The sequence below is a fragment of the Myxocyprinus asiaticus genome, chromosome 32 (assembly GCF_019703515.2).
Source record: "Myxocyprinus asiaticus isolate MX2 ecotype Aquarium Trade chromosome 32, UBuf_Myxa_2, whole genome shotgun sequence".
Lineage (NCBI taxonomy): Eukaryota > Metazoa > Chordata > Actinopteri > Cypriniformes > Catostomidae > Myxocyprinus > Myxocyprinus asiaticus.
Window position 1 is genome coordinate 31,452,071 of NC_059375.1, and position 20,140 is coordinate 31,472,210.

Genomic DNA, 20,140 nt, shown 5'->3' on the forward strand with positions numbered 1-20,140 from the left:
TATCGGTATTGTATGCTTCCCAATGAATCAAGTATCGAGTACCCCAGTAGTCCAGTAGAGGTCACTGTTGCATTTGAGCTTGTGCGCAGAAATGAATAGCGGGCACACTGGCTCAACTGATTGTAGGTGGTCGAATAGCACAAGATTCAACTTAAACTTTAGTTTAACATCCCCCAGCTCTCTTGAATTTAATTCCATCATTTCTGAACAGGAAATGCTATTGGACAGTAGAATCCCTGCCATTCAGTATCCAAAGTCTATGTACCTTTCGTATTATAAATGTCAGTTGTCATTCAAATTGTACAGGTGTTAATTAACAACAGAGCAGTGTTACAGCATCAGATGAAATTGCAACCACTCCGCGTTTCATTTCAGGCGATTTAGTCCAGTTTCACATAGAGGTGCTTTAGGATCAGTATGTCATCCAATATTCCATTGACATTCCAGTAGATCAAGCTATTTATTTCAGTCACCTCTAACTTTCATTGTAAAAAAAAAAAAAAAAAAAAAAAAAAAAAAAGGATGCAAAGAGAGTGAGTGATGACTGCAGGCTAATTTATACTTACTGGGAAAACAGCCTTCTTTTAGTTTGCCTAACAATGATAATGAAATGCAGTGATGTTTTGTTCTGCCGAGGTGTTTGTTTGGTGATATGTCTCCTGTTCGCACACATCTGTAATATTCTGAGAAGGATGTAGCTGCAAGGTAGAGCTCCAAAAAGGGGCGGTAGCTCCAAACTGCCAGCAAAGATATAGGAAGCCCCAAACCTAACCCTTTCACTAACCTAAACCATGAGTGGAAGTGACACCCCTTTTGGAATAACCCTGCCCCTTCTAGAGTAGCACCACCCTCTTTTGGATATTCCGCCCCAATTTGGAGGTCTCCGGCCTGCAGCTGTACCTACTTGGACATTTTTGACCTAGGAGAACTAGGCTGATCGAAGAGCATTGATGATTGGTTAAAACTAATCGTGCATATGGTTTGGACGTGACATTTGTTTTTATTTACAATCGTGCGTGCTAGCTGAGGAGTAGTTACCTAGGTTACTATCATTAGAAATTGATAACTTTGAAGATTTCACATTTTGTACATTACTACACTTTTTTTTATATGATTCACAACACCGACAAATGCGTGGAGAGATTGCGGTTTGTATGAAGTCACATCAGATAATTTGTCACTAAAAGTGGAAGGGGCTCTGTGACAATTTAGGCTAAAAAGCGATGCAGCACTAAAAGCGGTGGTCCAAGGAAATATCTGCATTATTGGCATTAATTCCCGTGGCAGGAATAGTACGTTTAACACTGTGACGTCACCCTAAACAAACTAATTTTAAAACGATGCCATGCATAGTATAAACGTCGGCTTTGTTCATCTAGGTTGGTTCCATTTGTCTGGGAGAATAAAGTTCAGCTTCTTACATAGTATAAATTAGGCTAGAGAATAACATACTGCCTAACATCTCTTTTTGTGTTCCACAGAAGAAAGTTAAACATGTTTGGAACAACATTAGGGACAACAAAAACTAATCGTGCATATGGTTTGGACGTGACATTTGTTTTTATTTACAATCGCGTGTGCTAGCTGAGGAGTAGTTACCTAGGTTACTATCATTAGAAATGATACTATCATTAGACTGTCATTAGAAATGAAACACTATCATTAGACAGTTTGGGTGAACTGTCCCTTAAATTTGTTTCAGCTCACAGATTGTAATTCTTGTTCAATTATTACACGGCTCTCTGGAATACCTTATACTAATTGGTCAATTACGGCATTCTGCTGTCAAAAATGTTTACGTAATTGGCACTAAATTGTATTATTGACCGTTGCTTTGCCTAAATCTTCCTACATTTCTTCCGCTTCACGTCGGGGTGTATTTTGCAATAATGACCAGCTGACTGTACATTATGCTTTACATATGTTACACTACACTTTCCTAGTATGGTTAGTGTAGGGGGGCTTTATTCTGTTGGCACTTGTTGACATCCAGTGTGTCTTTTGCCAAAAAGTCTCATTGAATGAACAGACCAGTGACCCCAGAGCTAGCACCTCTTTACCCTCGCTTTTGAGGATGACGAAGATGGAACCCAAATAGATGTCATGGAAACTGGGATCATTAGCGCCAGCTGTGATTTGTTTTAAGGTCTTAAGATTCTTGTCATGTCTTTAATTTAGTTGGACTTTGAGTTAAATTACACTTATCAAATGCTTTTCTCTCAACTCTGCTCGAAAGACAGAGGCAGCGCTTCATCAATATGCCAACATCGTTGTGTCCATGCATGGATGGTTTTCAGACAAAATGGGTAATTGGACAAATTGAATCATTCCCTCAATTTGTGTTTTAATCACATATTTGAATTTGAGGTGGGGTAATTTGTAACAAATTAATTTCACTTTTCAGTCTCAGTACTTTTGTAAATGCGGTCAGCCCTGGAGTTACACTCAAGCCGAAGGGTTTACTAATACTTTCACCGTAGGTGATCTGATGTAACAGTCTCACCACACACAACACACAGCTGCTCACTGATGAATCTTTAATCACTGAAATATTTTTGTTTGTTTGTTTTAGATTATGTCTACGTTTCATGCTAATCGTGGTGGCAATACTCATTGGTATAAGGGTAGATGTCTATGTATGTCTATTGTTTTTTTTTTTTTTATATTAACATAAAGATTTTAGGCTGCAATACATATAGAGGATGTGAATGTATAAGATTTATGTCTTAGGTCCTGTAATGGGTCACCATTTCCTTATACATTTTTATTTTTATTTTTTACCCTTTTTGCCTTCACTAGTTCATTTTAAATGGTCCTGCATTGAAACAAATGGATTTGTTAAAGTATGAATATTCAGTGTTGTCTCTTAATTAATATGAGGCCATTAAAGCTGCATGCATAATAATAATTATAAAATAATTAGCAAAGCGCTTTTTAAAATAGTTTTAGATACACAGCATAATGTACAGCAGGACATAAAGTATTTCATGCCAACTACCCACAAATCTCTGGTTTGTTGATGACTTATCAGTAAGGGGTACATCAGAGGTATAAATACCTGAGTAAAAAAATCAAGATGATGTAATGAAATTAAATTACCACCTTATGACATCAATAAATACATAATAAAAAAGAAAAGAAAATGTGAGTTTGAAGCATTACAATCTACCAAAATGGTGTGCGTTGCGAGATCATAATGTAAAAACAATATTGTCTGTGCTAGCCAGGGCACCATAGGAAACTCTCTCATTAGGAACCAGTGAAGAAACTTGATATGAAACAATTGGACACATGCCAAAAGCATACACACGCTGCACCCATCAATTCAGGTTTCTTTCTCTCTGCTACAGTCAGCATTGTTGCCATAGCAATGAGTTTACAAAGTTAAAGTCTGTGCATGAGATTACGTAACGTTTTATGCTGTAGCATGCAAGCCACACATGTGTTGATACCTACTGGGTTGCTAATGAGAATCATTAAATAGCTAGATATGCAGAGGTTCTCTTTCTGACATTCGTTCGATATCTCACTATGGGAATTCGCCTGCACCACAATGGCACCACAGCAGTGATAAGGGAGCTCCACCTCCCTATATAAGACACAGCCACAGGTCTCTTCTTCATTCTCATTCTCTTCCCTGTGAAGATTATTGGAAGCTAATCTCAGTAGGACTCGCAATGAGTGGTCGCTAAACAGTTCATTAGACGAGCCATTCAGGTACGTCGCAGAGCGAGGCTTTTTTCTTTTGCGAATATATCCTCTGTCGAAGTGAATATTCTTTTCTGCTGTGTCTATATTATTTCTCCGGGTGTAAACCAGCACGTCAAGGCGGGTTTACGTAGTTTTCGGTAGGGTTAAAAGCGGTTATAGCTTCTACCCTTTCCTGCATGTTGTGGTGGTGTGGCAGATTGGCTGGTCTAATCACATTAAGGAGAGATCCGGGGAAACACAGAATTGAGTGGCGCGTTGTGGTGAACTGGCTCTGTGTTCTTGAGCTCAGTTTTCTGTAATGGCGACTGCGAGCTCACCGAGCAGCGGAGCTAAGGGAAAGGATCCTACCCATCTGTGCGCGTGTGGATCTATGATCTCGCCCAAGGATTCCCACCCGCTCTGTATTGACTATCGATGGTGTGGCAAATTGACACCGGGTGCCGGACGCGCATTGTGGGAGGAGATTTGCATCTTTGCGGATCTCAAGCTGCGCACGTCATGAGGAGCCATACAGAGCTGTGGCCGCAGCATGGGTCTCTCCGTTGTGGGCTCTTTAGCTGGGTTTGTTGGGTTTGTCTGAGAGAGAGAAGACAGACTTCCTGGACACCCCGATGGAACCAAAAGCCCTTTTCGGGGCAACGGTGTCTACGATGCGGCAGCAGTGCAATTCAAGGAAGAAAGATGGGCAGGTGTTTGAAACTTGCCTTCCCGCAGCCGTCATGTTCTGGGTTCCCACCCCATTTTAGAGGTGGGCAATCTGGATTTGCCCCAGCAGTCAGTGCAGGGAGGGGCACAGCCGAAACAGCCCCAGCCGAGAATTAAGGCTTCTTTGCAGCGGCGGCTACCAAACATCACCCGTCTAACCCTCAGGGGAACAAGAAAAGGCGGGCGACCTAACCAGTGTTCTGGTTTGGGACATGGAGTGGGTGAACAGCACTCGCGGAGCCTCTGTTCCACTCCTTCCTAAAGAAGAGAGGTCCCCCCCCACCTCCAGCCAAGAGGACTCGGCAGGGGAGTCGAAAACTAAGTTTCAATTTGCACAGCTCTTACAAAAAGAGTTTAAGGAGAGTGTTGGCACCAGTTCCCCCAGTGCCTCTCAGTTTGCATTTACCCTCTCCACCCACGGGTCAAAAAAGGGAGAGGAGGACAGTTTGCACAAAAATATGAGTGTTACAATAATAAAACGGGGTTACCGCCTGCAATTTGCTGTAAAACCACCTCTCTTCAACAAGGTGTTAATGTCAACAGCAGAAAGGGAGTCAGCTCAGATTTTGGAGGAAGAAATAGCCAATTTGCTGAGCAAAAGAGCTATAAGGGTGGTGCCGGCGGAGGACAGCCGTCTGGGTTTTTACTCCAGGTATTTCATCATCCCCAAGAGAGGGGGAGGACTCCATCCTATTCTGGATTTGCAGAACCTCAACAAACACCTCAGAAGGTACAAATTCAAAATGTTCACACTCAAAGCGGTCTCTCAATTTGTTCGTCCCAGAGACTGGTTTATGTCAGTCGATCTGAAAGACGCATATTTTCACATTGGCGTTTACCCATAACACAGAAAATTCCTAAGGTTTGCTTATCAGGGAGTAGCCTACGTATTTTTGACAGTGCCTTTCGGACTGTCATTAGCACAGAGAGTCTTCAGCAAGTGTGTGGAAGCAGTGCTAACGCCGCTGAGATTAATGGGTCTCAGAGTGTCTGCTCTCCTAGATGATCTACTGCTCTGTGCTATATATACCTGGGTCTCAGATTAAACTCCTATCTGTATCAAGCGTTTCTGTCAGAGGAATGCATCGGATTGATTCGCAGCTCTTTGTCCCTTTTTCAGAGAGGGAAAAAAGTCTCATTCAGACTGTGTCTATGCCTATTGGGTCTGATGGCCTCTGGTCTGATTGGCCTGTGAGAGGCAAAATTTGAGTGTCACGGGTTTACCCTCGAAGGTGATTAAAATGATTCAGAGCAAGAGGGCTGACTCAACGCGTTCCGTATATGATCAGAAATGGAGTGTGTTTGAGCAGTGGTGTACACACAGACACATTGTTCCATTTTTATGTTCGGTGGCAGACATTTTGTGTTTTCTTCATGAACTTTTGGATAAAGGCAGGGCCTTTTTTACCATCAAGGTTTATCTCTCTGCCATATCGGCCTGTCATGTGGGAATTAACTTGAGGACAGTAGATCAACACCCGCTTGTTTGCAGGTTTATGAAGGGCGCTTGACATTTGAACAGGGTGTCAAAACCACTAGTTCTGTCATGGGATCTGTCTGTGGTTCTGAACACGCTTTCTCAGCCTCCCTTTGAGCCAGTTGAAAGTATGGAATTGAAGCTCCTTTCGCTAAAGGCAGCTTTGTTACTAGCTCTGAAGACGGTGAAGTGAGTTAGTGAACTCCATGCATTGTCCATACATCACTCTTGTATGCGCTTTGTGGTGGATTTGTCGAGAGTATCTCTTAACTTCTTAACTGGCAGACCCACCTGAGGGACGGAGTGGACACAGCTATTAAAGGGTTAAGACTATAATCCAGCCTTTGTGCCTAAAGTGAGCAACTCCGCGCACAGTTATAAGCCGGTGGACTTGCTGGCTTTTCACCCACCTTCATTTTCCTTGTCGGAGGCCAAACGGCTTAAATTGTCTGTGTCCAGTTCGTACTCTACGTTTGTATGTGGAGAGAACTAAGGCATTGAGGAAGAGTAATCAGCTTTTTTTTTCTTGGGCTGATTCTCATAAGGGCAGACCCATATCATGACAGCGCCTGTTGCATTGGGTAGTGGAAGCTATAATATTAAGTTAAGCTTGAGAGCTCATTCTACCAAAGGCATGGCTACCTCGTGGGCGCTGTTTAAGGGCATTTCAGTCCAGGACATTTGTTCAGCTGCAAATTGCGCATCGCCTAACACTTTTGTCCGATTTTACAGACTGGATATTACAGAGCCGTCATTGGCTCATTCAGTCCTTGGTGTGGGTAGTCAATCTGCTGATGTGTAAAAATACACACACACAAATCAACAATAACACAGTGAAGCACAAGTGTGTTATTTTGTTTCCCCCTATCCATTCTTTGCAAATTGATTAGGTGGGTGTACAATGGACACTACAATTCGGTTGATGGTCTGCTTCGGACAGCATATCTGCAATACGGGAGTTGGCTATATTCCATAGTGAGATACCGAACGAATGTTAGAAAGAGAACTTTAGGTTACTCATGTAACCCCAGTTCTCTGATAACAGGAGTGAGTTATCTCACCACACTTCCCTCCTTGCAGTTGCACGGAGAAGAGATATGCGGAGAATGAGGAAGAGACCTGTGGCGGTGTCTTATATAGGGAGGTGGAGCTCCCTTATCACTGCTGTGATTGGGCTGTCAGCTAACAGACGTGATGTTATTAATTCCAGTGACGGATACACCTGAGGTGAATTCCCATTGAGATACCTCACTGCTGTTATCAGAGAACCGGGGTTATGAGTAACCTAAAGTTTTCATTGGTTTTAGTTGTGAGTTTTTCAATGGAAAGCACATTATTTATTTAGTTACGCCTACAGTACCTGATGAAAATGAGAAGGACTGAGCTGGATTCAAACTCGCTGGCACACATGCACCACCATGTGTCATATCAGACGATTAGCACTACCAATAATACACTGTGCCTATGATATTTTTAATATACTGTATATGCTGTATATAGATTTTAACATTTTCTGTATTTTAGCAAACAATGCAATGTAAACAGTAAGAAATATTATACTATGGAAGCTGCATAGTGATGTACAGTAGCTAGGTAAACAGGTGTTCATAGCTGGAACACTGTATTGACAATTGGCATCTAGACCAGAACTATCCATTTTATAACCTGATGTTATGTAATTTGTTTCAAGATTGTTCTCATAACTGGACTGTGTATATTAAGGAGTACAGGCATCAGTAAAATGAGCTGTAAAACCAAATCTCTTCATGCAGTTTTAATTGGTAAGTGGTGGAGATGGAACCATGCTAAGAGTAGCTCAGTGGATAAAGGGTTAGAACTTCACTGCCGCTCAGCAGCTGATGGTACAGAGAAACCAAACACCCTATCTACCCAGCTAGGGGCATAAGTTGCATGTGTGTGTATACATTATTAGCTTTAGGAACAAAACATTTTATAGTGCTGGTTTATAAGAGCTGCACAATAAATTTATACTTTGCAGTTTAAGGTTACAACTGAGGTGGTCAGTATTCAAGTTTTGCTTTTGAAAGATTATATGTATGTACAGTTTCTAGCCATTCAACTGACAACTGTTTCATTGATGTTGCACAATAGTTCGTAATTAATTTTGTACGCTTCTTATTTAGAGCTGTGCTCATTATGGTGAAATTGTTACAAACCTGACTTGCCAGAAGAAGCAGTGGAAAGCTGTTTAATCAAAGCAATTCAAATGAGAATTGAGAGGTAGCTTTGAAATCGTTTGAATAAAAAAAAAAAAAAAAAAAAAAAAAGGAGTGAGAGGATGGGCCATTTAACTACTGGAATTGTGAAAGTGGCTAAAATTGCCTATTCACAATGTTAATTTTTTCGCTTCTTTTGACCAACCCATTCCCTGATGCCAGTTATTCATATTTTAAGAGAATAGTTCACCCAAAAATGAAAATTGTCATTGCTTACTATTCGCTTGTTATTTTTTCCATGGAACACAAAAGTAGGCATTTTTGGAGAGTTTTACACAATGTTATTTCAATACAGGTACAGTTCATAGTGACCATGGCTGTCAAGCTTAAAAAAGCAACAAAAAATCTGCCATGGCCTGGTGTGTATTCTTGTGAGAGGAAGTTTCGGTCCTGTCCTTAGTCTGTCTATTCTCTGGTGTATTCTTTCTCTCTGGGTGTCAGTTTTCACTTCAGGTGTCTGTTTCTCTCTTTCAGGGTCAGTGCTGCGTGACCGAGGCGAGACATTGTCACTGTCGGAAGTGAAGCACTTCCCTCGGAGTGTGGATTCAGAGAGCCCCATCCCAGGGCTGTGGAGGGAAAGAGCGGCTCTTAGGAAAACCGTATCTGTTGATGACCGCTTTCTGCAGCAGACACCCCAAGAACATCACAGACTCCTCAGCCGACTGGAAAGGGGCAAGAAGAAACTCCGAAACATCCATGTGAGTGGTAGCGATGTATTATGTTGCTGTCAAATAGAGGTTGGTTAAAGATACAGAGGAAATGTGATCTTTCACCAAGAAAATACATTGGTTTAAAGGGATAGTTAGACGAAACACGTAAGGAGATCCAAAAGGAAAGCTTCAGTCACCACGCCCTTTCATTGTATGGAAAAAAAACATGCAATGAAAGTGAATGGTGACTGAGACTAACATTCTAACTAACATCTCCTTATGTGTTCCATGGAAGTCATGGGGGTTTGGAGCGACATGAGGGTGAATAAATGATTATGGAATTTTCATTTGTGGGTAGTCTCTTCCTTTATAAGTTATACATTTTTATAATTCATTGCTTTTTTATTGCTATGACTTGTTTGTTTTACTTGGAAGCACATAACCCTGTTTAAGGACAGCTCTGAACATACGCACCTTTGTAGGCGGTTATTGATGCAGCACCTACTGTGTTCTGACAGTTTCACAGCTTGCCGTGAGGTTTTTCATAGATATTCAGTTGTATAACTGTTCATTTATTCATTTCGCATATTTGCCCAGAATTCATAATGGAGTTTGATCATGGCTTTCTATTCAGTTAACACTCATCTGTCATCCTACACCAATGAGTCAGTGCTTTGAGGACACCTGAACGGATGATGCCTTGCAACCTTACATTAGGGACTGCATACATTTGCTTTAGTTAAGAAGGTACTTGTGCTGTTTTGAGAAAGTTGTTTATGTAAATGTGTATGTTACGAGGACATAAATAAAGACGTGTTTGTGATTTATGTTCTTAATATATGTGCTAGCCTCAAATGACCATGACCATGAATATTAATGAGGTCTGTGCATTTCAAACTCCTTAGAATGGTGGAATGTATGTACTATGAGTACAATTTGTAAGTGTGTATTCATTTAGCAGATGCTTTTTTCAAAGCAACTTAGTAAACTTATCACAGAGACAGTCCCCATGGAGTTAAAGGAATAGTTTACCCATTTAATTACCCTAACGTTGTTCCAAGTCTGTACGCTGTTATTTTGGATTATCAGTTTAGCAGCCATATTTGATTTACAGAGTATTATTAATGATTTGCTTTGATTCAAGAGTGAATAACAACTTAAATTTGATGCTGTTCATCACGCAAAGTGATTGTATGGCTTCAGAAGACTTGGAATATAGTACAAGTCATAATGATGAATGTTTCTGTAGTTTTATGTTTTTTTTTTGTTTGTTTGTTTTTTTTTGGTCCTTTTTTGAGCTTGACATAACGGGGTCACTATTCACATCTATTCAAATAAATCCTGTTAAAATGTTTTAAAAAATCACCTTTTGTGTTCCACGGAAGAAGGAAAGTCATACAGGTTTCTGAGCGACTTTAGGGAGTAAGTAACGACAGAATTTTCATTTTTGGGTGAACTATTCCTCGGGTGAACTTTTCTAATGTTTTTATAGCACCAAAGGGCCACAGTGTTTACACTTTTTGGGGAAATCAACCTATGAATGGCTTTCATTTAAATGTTTCTACATATTAACTGTATAATAAGCATGAGAGAAAGTATTTAAACATTTAAAAAAATTACACAACACTTTCAAGTTTTATGCGTCATTACTTTTAGGTGGGTACTCCCAACTCTTCAACTCTTCTCGAATATGAACACAAAACATTATGACAATGAAAATGAAAATAGGGACATGATGTTAATAAATGCAGTCAAAAAATTTAAACCATATATATTATTTCAGGGTATTGGATCAGTTTGCATATCAACAATGCTGGATATCAATATGGTATAAGGTTGCGCAGTATACTGGTACTTAACGAAATATCAGGATACCAATTTTTTTAAATGGTACAATATTATCTTGTTGCTTATTTTGGTACCATACTCCAATATAGTGCTATTAGCAAAATTTTATGGGATGTGACATTTTTTAGATGAAATAACTGACAATTTGACAATTGATCAAATTCAAATCTCAATATGACCAAGTGAGATCATTTAAAAGCAGAAGGATGTCATTTTATTAAATTATATACAGTCTGCATGCGCTGCGTGCTTCAGAATGAACGAGAGGTGCCGCTGTGCTCTCTGTTTGGTCATACTACATACACACAGATTGCGCGTGATGCTCAATGCGGTGTGTGTAGTGTTTGAGTAGCTGTGAACACTTACATGGGCTGCATTCATGGTGAGGAGAATTGTGAATGCGGCTAAAAGTGGCCATGTAAATACATAACCGCAGTTATAACAGGTTTTTTAGGCGTGTGCATGTGCGTGGAACAGACCGGAGAACAAACGTCATAGGATGGAGCCCAACAACAAGTCAGCACCGTGGAAAGAATTAAACATTTCTAGGAATACAGTGGGAAAAGCACATACACTATAAACTAGACTTTTACATTTACACACACCACTGTAAATTATCGACGGCCCCTTACGTTTGCTTATATGCGCTCATACATTGAGTGAATCCCAGAGTTTTAAGTAAGAGGGAAACCCCACTATTGCAGCACAGTTCCGCTGCATATCGCGATGGAAAGTTAAGGAAACGAACACAGCAACAACTCTGGAATATCTAGAAATAAAAGCGAAGCAACTGAGAATAAAATAGTGAAGTCTTCCTCGGAGACCATGTTTGTTATTTACACAAGCTTCACGGGTAAATTACATTGCTGTGGAGAAAGCCTCTTACTGACTGAACGTATGTATATGGGAGTGAAGACACCGCTTATACAGTGCATGTAAATGGAAATGCGGCTTTCTCGTAATAAGCCGCTTTCTGGTGTGTATGTAAACGTAGTCATTGTGACAGAAAAATATTACTACTGTATAGAAAAATTTAATATTCATAGTAATAGCAATAACACTACTAATAACAATAATTAAATAATAAACGGTTTTATTATTATCATTACTATCATAATAATAATAATAATTCAATTATAAAATTATTATTATTATTATTATAATATGTAAGCAACATCACAGAAGCAAGTGTACTAAATATAAGCAGGCGGTGAATCAGCCGTAGCAGTCTTGTGGCACAGGTAATCAGATTTTTTTCATTAATGTTTTCATTTATACTGTGAAGCTCTGTTGTGCAGCATTTTAATTTGAGCAAAAAATAAATAAATGATAAATAAAACATAATATATATATATATATATATATATATATATATCTTTATTTGAAGTTTTATGTATTCATTTATGTATTCATTCACTGTTTTGATAAAACATGGAATCCAGATAAATTAAAATTAAAACACAGAATTTGTAATTACAAAACTTTGTGCAGTTCTTTTAATCAAGTCCTTTTCTGTGTAATTTCATCAATAACCTGAGGCTATTTATTTGTTGCCTAAGTATCAATTTAGTATTGATACTGAGGAACCAGGGTTGGTATCGTACCGGAGCAACCCTAATATGGTGGTAAAAATGCTTTAAATGCATCAAACCAGATGGTGCGAGTAGATGTGAGTTCATAATATGAAAACAATGTGCTGCGCTAGCCAGGGCACCACAGGAATTCTTCTCGTAAGGAACCAACGAAGAAACTTGATATGCCACAATTGGACACATGACACACAGACACGCTGCACCCATAAGTACAGATTTCATTCTCTCTGCTACAGTCAGCATTGTTGCCATAGCAATGAATAAATGAAGTTTAAATGAATGAACATTTTAAGGCTGTAGAATACAAGTCACACTTGTATTAACACTTGCGTAACTAATGAGAATCTTTGAATGGCAAAATATGCAGAGGTTGTCATTGCTGTCTTTGCTGAGTTTGTCAATGGACAACAGTAGTTCTGAGTTATTTTAATACATACTGTATAACACCAAAATACATACTATACACACATAAAAAATAAGTGATCTGTTATTACAATTTTATAATAATAAAAAATTATTGAAATTAATATCTAAGGAAAAGTTCACGCAATAAAATAAAATAAAATTCTGTCATTACTTACATTGTTTTTCCAAAGCCGTATGATTTTCTTTATTTCGTGGAACACAAAAATAGATGTTAGGCAGAATGGCAGCTTCAGTCACCATTCTTTTTCATTGCATCTCTTTTCCATACAATGATAGTGAATGTGACTCGGGTTGTCATTCTGAATCTGCCTAACATCCCCTTTTGTGTTGCGTAGAAGAAAGAAAGGTTTGGAAAAACATGATCGTGAGTAAATTATGACAAAATTTTCACCCACCAGGTAACTAATGAGCATCTTTCAGTTTCAGTGCTTTTTTTTTTTTGCTTTTTTTTTTTTTTGTGTTTGTGAGTTTTTCACACAGAAAACGCAGTAGTCCAGAAATCGGTCTGTTCTTGGAAAAACAAAATGGACTGTGATTTTTTTTTTTTTTTTTTTTTTTTTGCTGGTGTGGTTAGTTCCACAGGCTTATTTCTCATCCTTAGCTGGTTAATTTACAACATCTCAGGAGATGTCATTAAACAGCTGCTGCTGTAATAATCTAGCACTGATATTATCTTTGTTCATTCTGGTTTTGTTTGTTTTAAAATTGTTTTCACAAATGAACTATATTTTTAGTGGATAACAGCTGTAAAATCAATTCATAAATGTTAATTTAACAAATGTCACAGCATATAGAGAATTGGGTTCTGACCTGTGTGATGAAATGCCAGGTAGGTTATTTTGAGGGGTTGGAGGTCAGCTGATGTGCCCCCATATCCGGAGTGGTGCACGGAGATGGGGAGGGTGACGGCTTATGAGGAGGTGTCATTGGGAAGATGGGGTGACTTAGATTTGTTTGTAAGGAAATGGGGCAAGTATTTGGAGTTTTTGGAGGGCTCTCGGGGTGGGGTGTGGAGAGAGTAGTGTAGTATAGTTTTAAGTGAGTATGATTTTATATATATATATTTGTGTGTGTGTGTGTGTGTGTGTGTGTGTGTGTGTGTTTGTTTTTTTAATATTTACTTGTGTGTGACCACAGGGTTGTTTTTTTGGGGGTTGGGGAGGGGAAGGGGGGGGTTGTTGGGTTTAAATGTTGATTGTGTGTATGTGTATATATATATATATATATATATATATATATATATATATATATATATATATATATATATATATATATATATGTTTTGCTTTTCTTTATTATTGTAAGATTTAATAAAAAATGTTAATTACAAAAAAACAAATGTCACAGCAGAGCCTAGAATGCAAGTAATCAGTACTGTGTATTGAGTATTTCCAAATTACACATTAGTGCAGCAGCAACATCACACATATCAGACAGCCTATGATACTGCAATATATAAAAATGTAAGTATTCAAGGCAGACTGGATTGAAAATCTGCATTCATTATAACAGCTGAGTGGAAATTTACAGTACAGCTGGAGGTTGTCCAGGCAAAATTTGCTTCCATAATGCTAGGGTATTGTGAGTGGTTGCCATGTTGTTGCTATGCAGTTGCAGCTAGATGTTTGCTAAGGTTTTCTGAGTGGTTGGTTACTGGTACACCGGCAGCGCCTACTATCTCTCCTGAACGCCGCCAGAGGTCGCCATCTCCAGAGTACTAACCCTTCCTTCACGAACTACATTTCCCATAACCCTCCGCTCAGACTGATTACTCACCCACCTGTTTCACATTATCTCTGTCTATATAAGTTCCCTGTTTACACACATTCAGTGCGAAGTCTTGTTCTGCCTAGTCTGCAATTCTGAGCGTTATTTACCGTAACTGTTTTCCCTGTGTTTTGACTCCTGCCTGTTCATCGTATTTCCCAGCCTGCTTGTGTGTTTTTGGACCTTTTGCCTGTTTACTGGATTACCCCTCTGTCTCTTGGATTTACTTGGTTTGCTTTTCTTGGACTGACTTCCTGTGTACCGAACCCTTGCCTGCTTTTTGTTTACCCTTTGATTTGCTACTTTGTTGTACTGTTTATACTTTTATACATTATATACATTACTGCCCCGGCGTCTTCGCTACAGTTACTGGTCCAAGCCAAAAGAGCACACCCCCAGGTCTCTACATTCTGGCCTCTAGATATAACTCATTCCCCTCTTTCATTTGTTTTTTGTTGTCAAATAATTACGTTACATTACAAATAAAGTATTGATCACAAAAAAATAAATCCATAACGCTAAATATAAGCAGTAGTAATAGTCTAGCAACCACCCCTAAACTTAATCAGTGACTAGTGATGTGAGCAAGTAGAGTTTGAGTTTGTTCTGTTTTTATACCAGCAGCAGAGTTTCATGTCACCCTGGTGTTTCTTCCAGACTGATCTTACAGTGAAATCAGAAACAGTCAGTTGACTTTTCTTTAGCTAAAATCGGTTTGTGCTTACTGAAATTCAAAACACTGCCTCCAGTGGCTAAAGCGGTAAGTGTTGTTGGGCGTATGGGAATGTTTGAGCTCCATTTTCCAGGTCTAATATCCACGGAGGGATGCCTAAAGTAAGATTTTTTTCAGCTGTACAGGCTGTAATACATTTACATTTATGCATTTGGCAGACGCTTTTATCGAAAGCGACTTACAGTGCACTTATTACAGGGACAATCCCCCTAGAGCAACATGGAGTTAAGTGCCTTGCTCAAGGACACAATGGTGATGGCTGTGGGGATTGATTACCAGTTATGTGCTTAAGCCCACTATGCCACCATCACTCAGTAAAGAGGAATGCATATTTTATAAACTGAACCCCCCAACCCAACCCCCAAACCTTAACCTAACCATCTGTGGAGTAAAAATTTAATTTTAGAGGGAAAAATGCAACCTCTGAATCGCACTCGATACTGATTATGTGAATGGTATGACTTCCTGGTTTTAACACGGAATCCGAACCCGGGTCTCCTACGCTGCTAACACAACGTGCCCTTCGGTCACGCCACAAGGGAAAGTAAACATGCTGGAGCCGATGCAAAGATGTCTGATAGGAGATAGTCAGTGAATTGGCAAAATAGGGCCAATCCTAGGGTACTGGAAGTCATATCGACTACCCTTGTGATCATGTTGGTTTCTTCACATTGATGAATTAAAGTGTTACATGGTAAAACAGAAAGGGCTGTCAATTGATTTCAATTTATAATTGAATTAATTACGTTATGTAACAATTAATTATTTGAATTTATCGCAATTAATAGCAGAAGTTTTTTTTTTTTTTTTTGCTGAGAAAAGCCTCCAAATAAAGATAATTTTATATATAAAAATTAAAAAACCTCTTAATATAATATATAATAAAAATAATAATTCAGGTTATTATATATATATATATATATATATATATATATATATATATATATATATATATATATATATATATATATATAGTATATATACTGATCAGCCACAACATTAAAACCACTGAGAGGTGAAGTGTATATTTATTATCTCGTTACAAGCACCTGTCAAGGGGTGGGATATATTAGGCAGCAAGTGAATAGTCAGTTCTTGAATTTCATGTGTTGGAAGCAGGAAAAATGGGCAAGCGTAAGGATCTGAGCTACTTTGACAAGGGCCAAATTGTGATGGCTAAACGACTGGGTCAGAGTATCTCCAAAACGGCAGGCCTTGTGGGGTGTTCCCGGTATGCAGTGGTTAGTACCTACCAAAAGTGGTCCAAGGAAGGACAACAGATGAACGTATGAGGCTGCGTAGCTGTAGACCAGTCAGAGGGCCCATGTTGACCCCTGTCCACCACCAAAAGCACCTACAATGGGCACGTGAGTGTCAGAACTGGACCATGGAGCAATGGAAGAAGGTGGTCTGATGAATCACGTTTTCTTTTAGATCATGTGGACGGCCGGGTGTGTGTGTGTCGTTTATCTGGGGAAGAGATGGCAGCAGGATGCACCATGGGAAGAAGGCAGGACGGCGGAGGCACTATGATGCTCTGGGCAATGTTCTGCTGGGAAACCTTGGGTCCTGGCATTCATATGGATGTTACTTTGACACGTACCACCAACCTAAAGATTGTTGCAGACCACATACACCCCTTCATGGCAGCAGTATTCCCTGATGGCAGTGGCCTCATTCAGCAGGGTAATGCGCCCTGCCACACTGTAATAATAGTTCAGGAATGGTTTGAGGAACATGACAAAGAGTTCAAGGTGTTGACTTGGCCTCCAAATTCCCCAGAACAAGTCCGATCCATGGAGGACCCACCTTGCAACTTACAGGACTTAAAGGATCTGCTGCAAATGTCTTGGTGCCAGATACCACAGGACACCTTCAGAGCCCATGCCTCGATGGTTCAGAGCTGTTTTGGTGGCACGAGGGGGACCTTCATGATATTAGGCAGGTGATTTTAATGTTGTGGCTGATCAGTGTATATACACACTGATGAGACGAAACATAATGTCCACCTGCCTAATATCCTTTTGGTCCCCCGCATGCCGCCAAAACAGCGTCGACCCGCTGAGGCATGGACTCTGCAAGACACCTGAAGTTGTCCTGTGGTATCTGGCATCAAGACATAAGCAGCAGAGTCCTGTAAGTTGCGAGGTGGAGCTGCCGTGGATCGGATTTGTTGGTTCAGCACATCCCACAGATGCTCAATCGGATTGAGATCTGGGGAATTTGGAGGCCAGGGCAACCCTTTGAACTCTTCATGTTCCTCACACCATTCCTGAACAACATGTGCAGTGTGACAGGGCGCATTATCCTGCTGAAAGAGGCCACTGCCATCAGGGAATACCATTGCCATGAAGGGGTGTACCTGGCATGCAATGATGTTTTGGTAGGTGACACATGTCAAATTGACATCCACATGAATAGCCGGACTCAGGGTTTCCCAGCAGAACATTGCCCAGAGCATTAAACTCTCTCCACCAGTTTGTCGTCTTCCCACAGTGCATCCTGGTGCCATCACTTCCCCAGGTAAATGGCGCACACATACACGGCTGTCCACGTGATGTAAAAGAAAACGGGATTCATCGGACCAGGCAACCTTCTTCCACTGCTCCAACATCCAGTTCCGATGCTCACATGCCCATTGTAGGCACTTTCAATGGTGGACAAGGGTCATCATGGGCACTCTGACCAGTGTGCGGCTACACAGGCCCATACGGAGCAGGGTGCAATGCACTGTGTTGTGACACATTCCTCCCGTAACCATTATTAAAATGTTCTGTGATTTGTGCCACAGTAGATCTTCTGTCGGTTCAGACCAGATGGGATAGTCTTTGTTGCCCTCACACATCGATGAGCCTTGGGTGCCCAACACCCTGTCGCTGGTTTGTCCCTCCTTGGACCACTGTCGGTAGGTACTCACCACTGCTGACCGGGTGCACCATTCAAGCCTTGCCGTTTCAGAGATACTCTGACCAAGTTGTCTGGCCATAACAATTTGGCCCTTGTCAAAGTCGCTCAGGTCTTTACTCAAGCCCATTTCTCCTGCATTCAACACGTTGACTACAAGAACTGATTTTTCGCTTATCATCTAATCTACCCAGACCTTGACATGTGGCCTTGTTAGAAGACGATAAACATAATTTACTTTACCTGTGAGTGGTCATAATTTTTAGGCTCATCGGTGTATCCGATATTAACATCTTTTCCATATATTTAGGTCTATTACCTTAAGCCTATTATTGGCCTATTTTAGACAGTAATTTATTTTCAAGCGAATTTGTCAGTCTCTCACAGGACGCGCTCTGTCTGCGTGATTTAAAATGTTTGTATATGTAGTATGTACTCAGAGCATCTCACTTTGGTTGCGTTGTGTTTCAGTTTTTCGCGCCATGAATGCTAATTTTAATATGCTGTGTCAAGTTAAAAATGGATTGAACTTTGAAAAACGTGTCTCAAGATCCTTGCGTTCTATTGTTCTATGCCCAACGCAAAAGCGTGTCATCTGTGAAATGCTCCGTATTCATTTTTGTGCTGCCTGCTCTTGTTGCTTTGACAAGGAGCATTGCCAGTACAGCTTGAGTTCTAGGTTCATCCCAAGTTGAACCTGCCACCTGCTGACAGCGGAACGCAAAAACATCAAGCATTACAGCGTTCAGGGGGCAGGATTAATTGATTACATTTTAACGCGTTATTTTTATATATCGCACTACATTTACGTGCTAAATCGACCATTGTTAAAAAATAAGGATCGAAAAGTGATGTGGATTTGTAAAAAAGAAAGAAAAAATTGTGTGCCCATTCCACAACCTAAGTTCAGTTTTTTCATTTCCAGAGTGTTATTCTGGATGAGGTGTCAAACCTTATAGCCCCATGGCAGGGGAAAACACAGTTACACATATATTCCAGAATTTTCCCCTGCTAACAGCTCAGGCATGACTGCATGGAAAATGTCAGTGGAGAGCTCTTTTGTTAAGATGAATAGTAAAGGCTTTAAAATTGAAATGTACCTGAAAGTGGAATCTGGAAGGCAGTTCTGGTGTGTGGAGACTCCAGCACTTTCTGTGTATGACATTGCCAGGTTATGTCAATCAAAACCTAATTCGGGTGGTCATGAAAGTCAGGAGAATTGTGGGTGATTTTTGATGCCTGTCATATTGTGCAGGGCTATTCTGATGTAGGAAAGTCTGAAGTGATGCTTAGACAGTAATATCATCATGTTATTGCTTTTAGACCCCCCCCCCCAAAGAAAAAAAATCAGTATAAATTAATCTGAATATTATCTAAGCTAATTGGAAACCAATTCACATAAAAAAGCCTGCTTAATGAATACTAATATTCTATTATTATGTTTGTCTTTATTGATCATAAAATAAGGCTTTCAATTACTTAAATGTTTAAATCAAATTAATTACATGATATGTTGCTGATTAATGAATCTAATTAGTTGGATATCAATATATCCTGAGAAAAGCCTAAAAATTAAGATAATTTAAGACAATACATTATTGTGGCAGACAAATAAATCATTGAATAGACATTGCAAAATATGGCTTTAGAAGTCAATATACTGTATGGTATTTCCATATCATTAAACATAAGTCTACAACCACTGAAATCCATTGTACAATTGAGTTGTCATTCTGTCTGAGGAAGATTTAAGGGCATTCACACAAGATGCATTCTCACATTTCGTCTTTGTTATTTTCAATTGTTGGTCTATGTACACTTGCAGACAGACGTTTTTGGCCATGAAGACAGGTGTAACGTTCTGTCTCCCTTTTGTTTCCATGGACTCTTATTTTGAAATGGACTCTTATCCATTTCCCATAGAGCACTGCCAGCTGTTCCTGATTATTCTCACCTGTCTTTCATTCCCTCATTAGTTCCTTTGTGTATTTATACCCTCCTGTTATGTTCATTCTTTGTCAGTTCTCGATTGTGTAATGCTTGTTAGTTTGTAAATTTGGATTATGGCACTCCACTTTGTTTTATATCGT

The 20,140-nt window shown here is 39.7% G+C and overlaps 1 protein-coding gene across 1 annotated transcript in view; it reads left to right on the forward strand.

Moving 5' to 3' along the window:
• The window catches only part of LOC127422980 (ankyrin repeat and fibronectin type-III domain-containing protein 1-like), a 155,855-nt gene that overhangs the window by 13,143 nt on the left and 122,572 nt on the right, over positions 1 to 20,140 (forward strand). Inside the window, exon 6 of the mRNA XM_051666937.1 lies at positions 8,605 to 8,828. Within this exon, the coding sequence (XP_051522897.1) occupies positions 8,605 to 8,828 (224 nt within the window). The remainder of the gene's footprint in view (positions 1 to 8,604; positions 8,829 to 20,140) is intronic.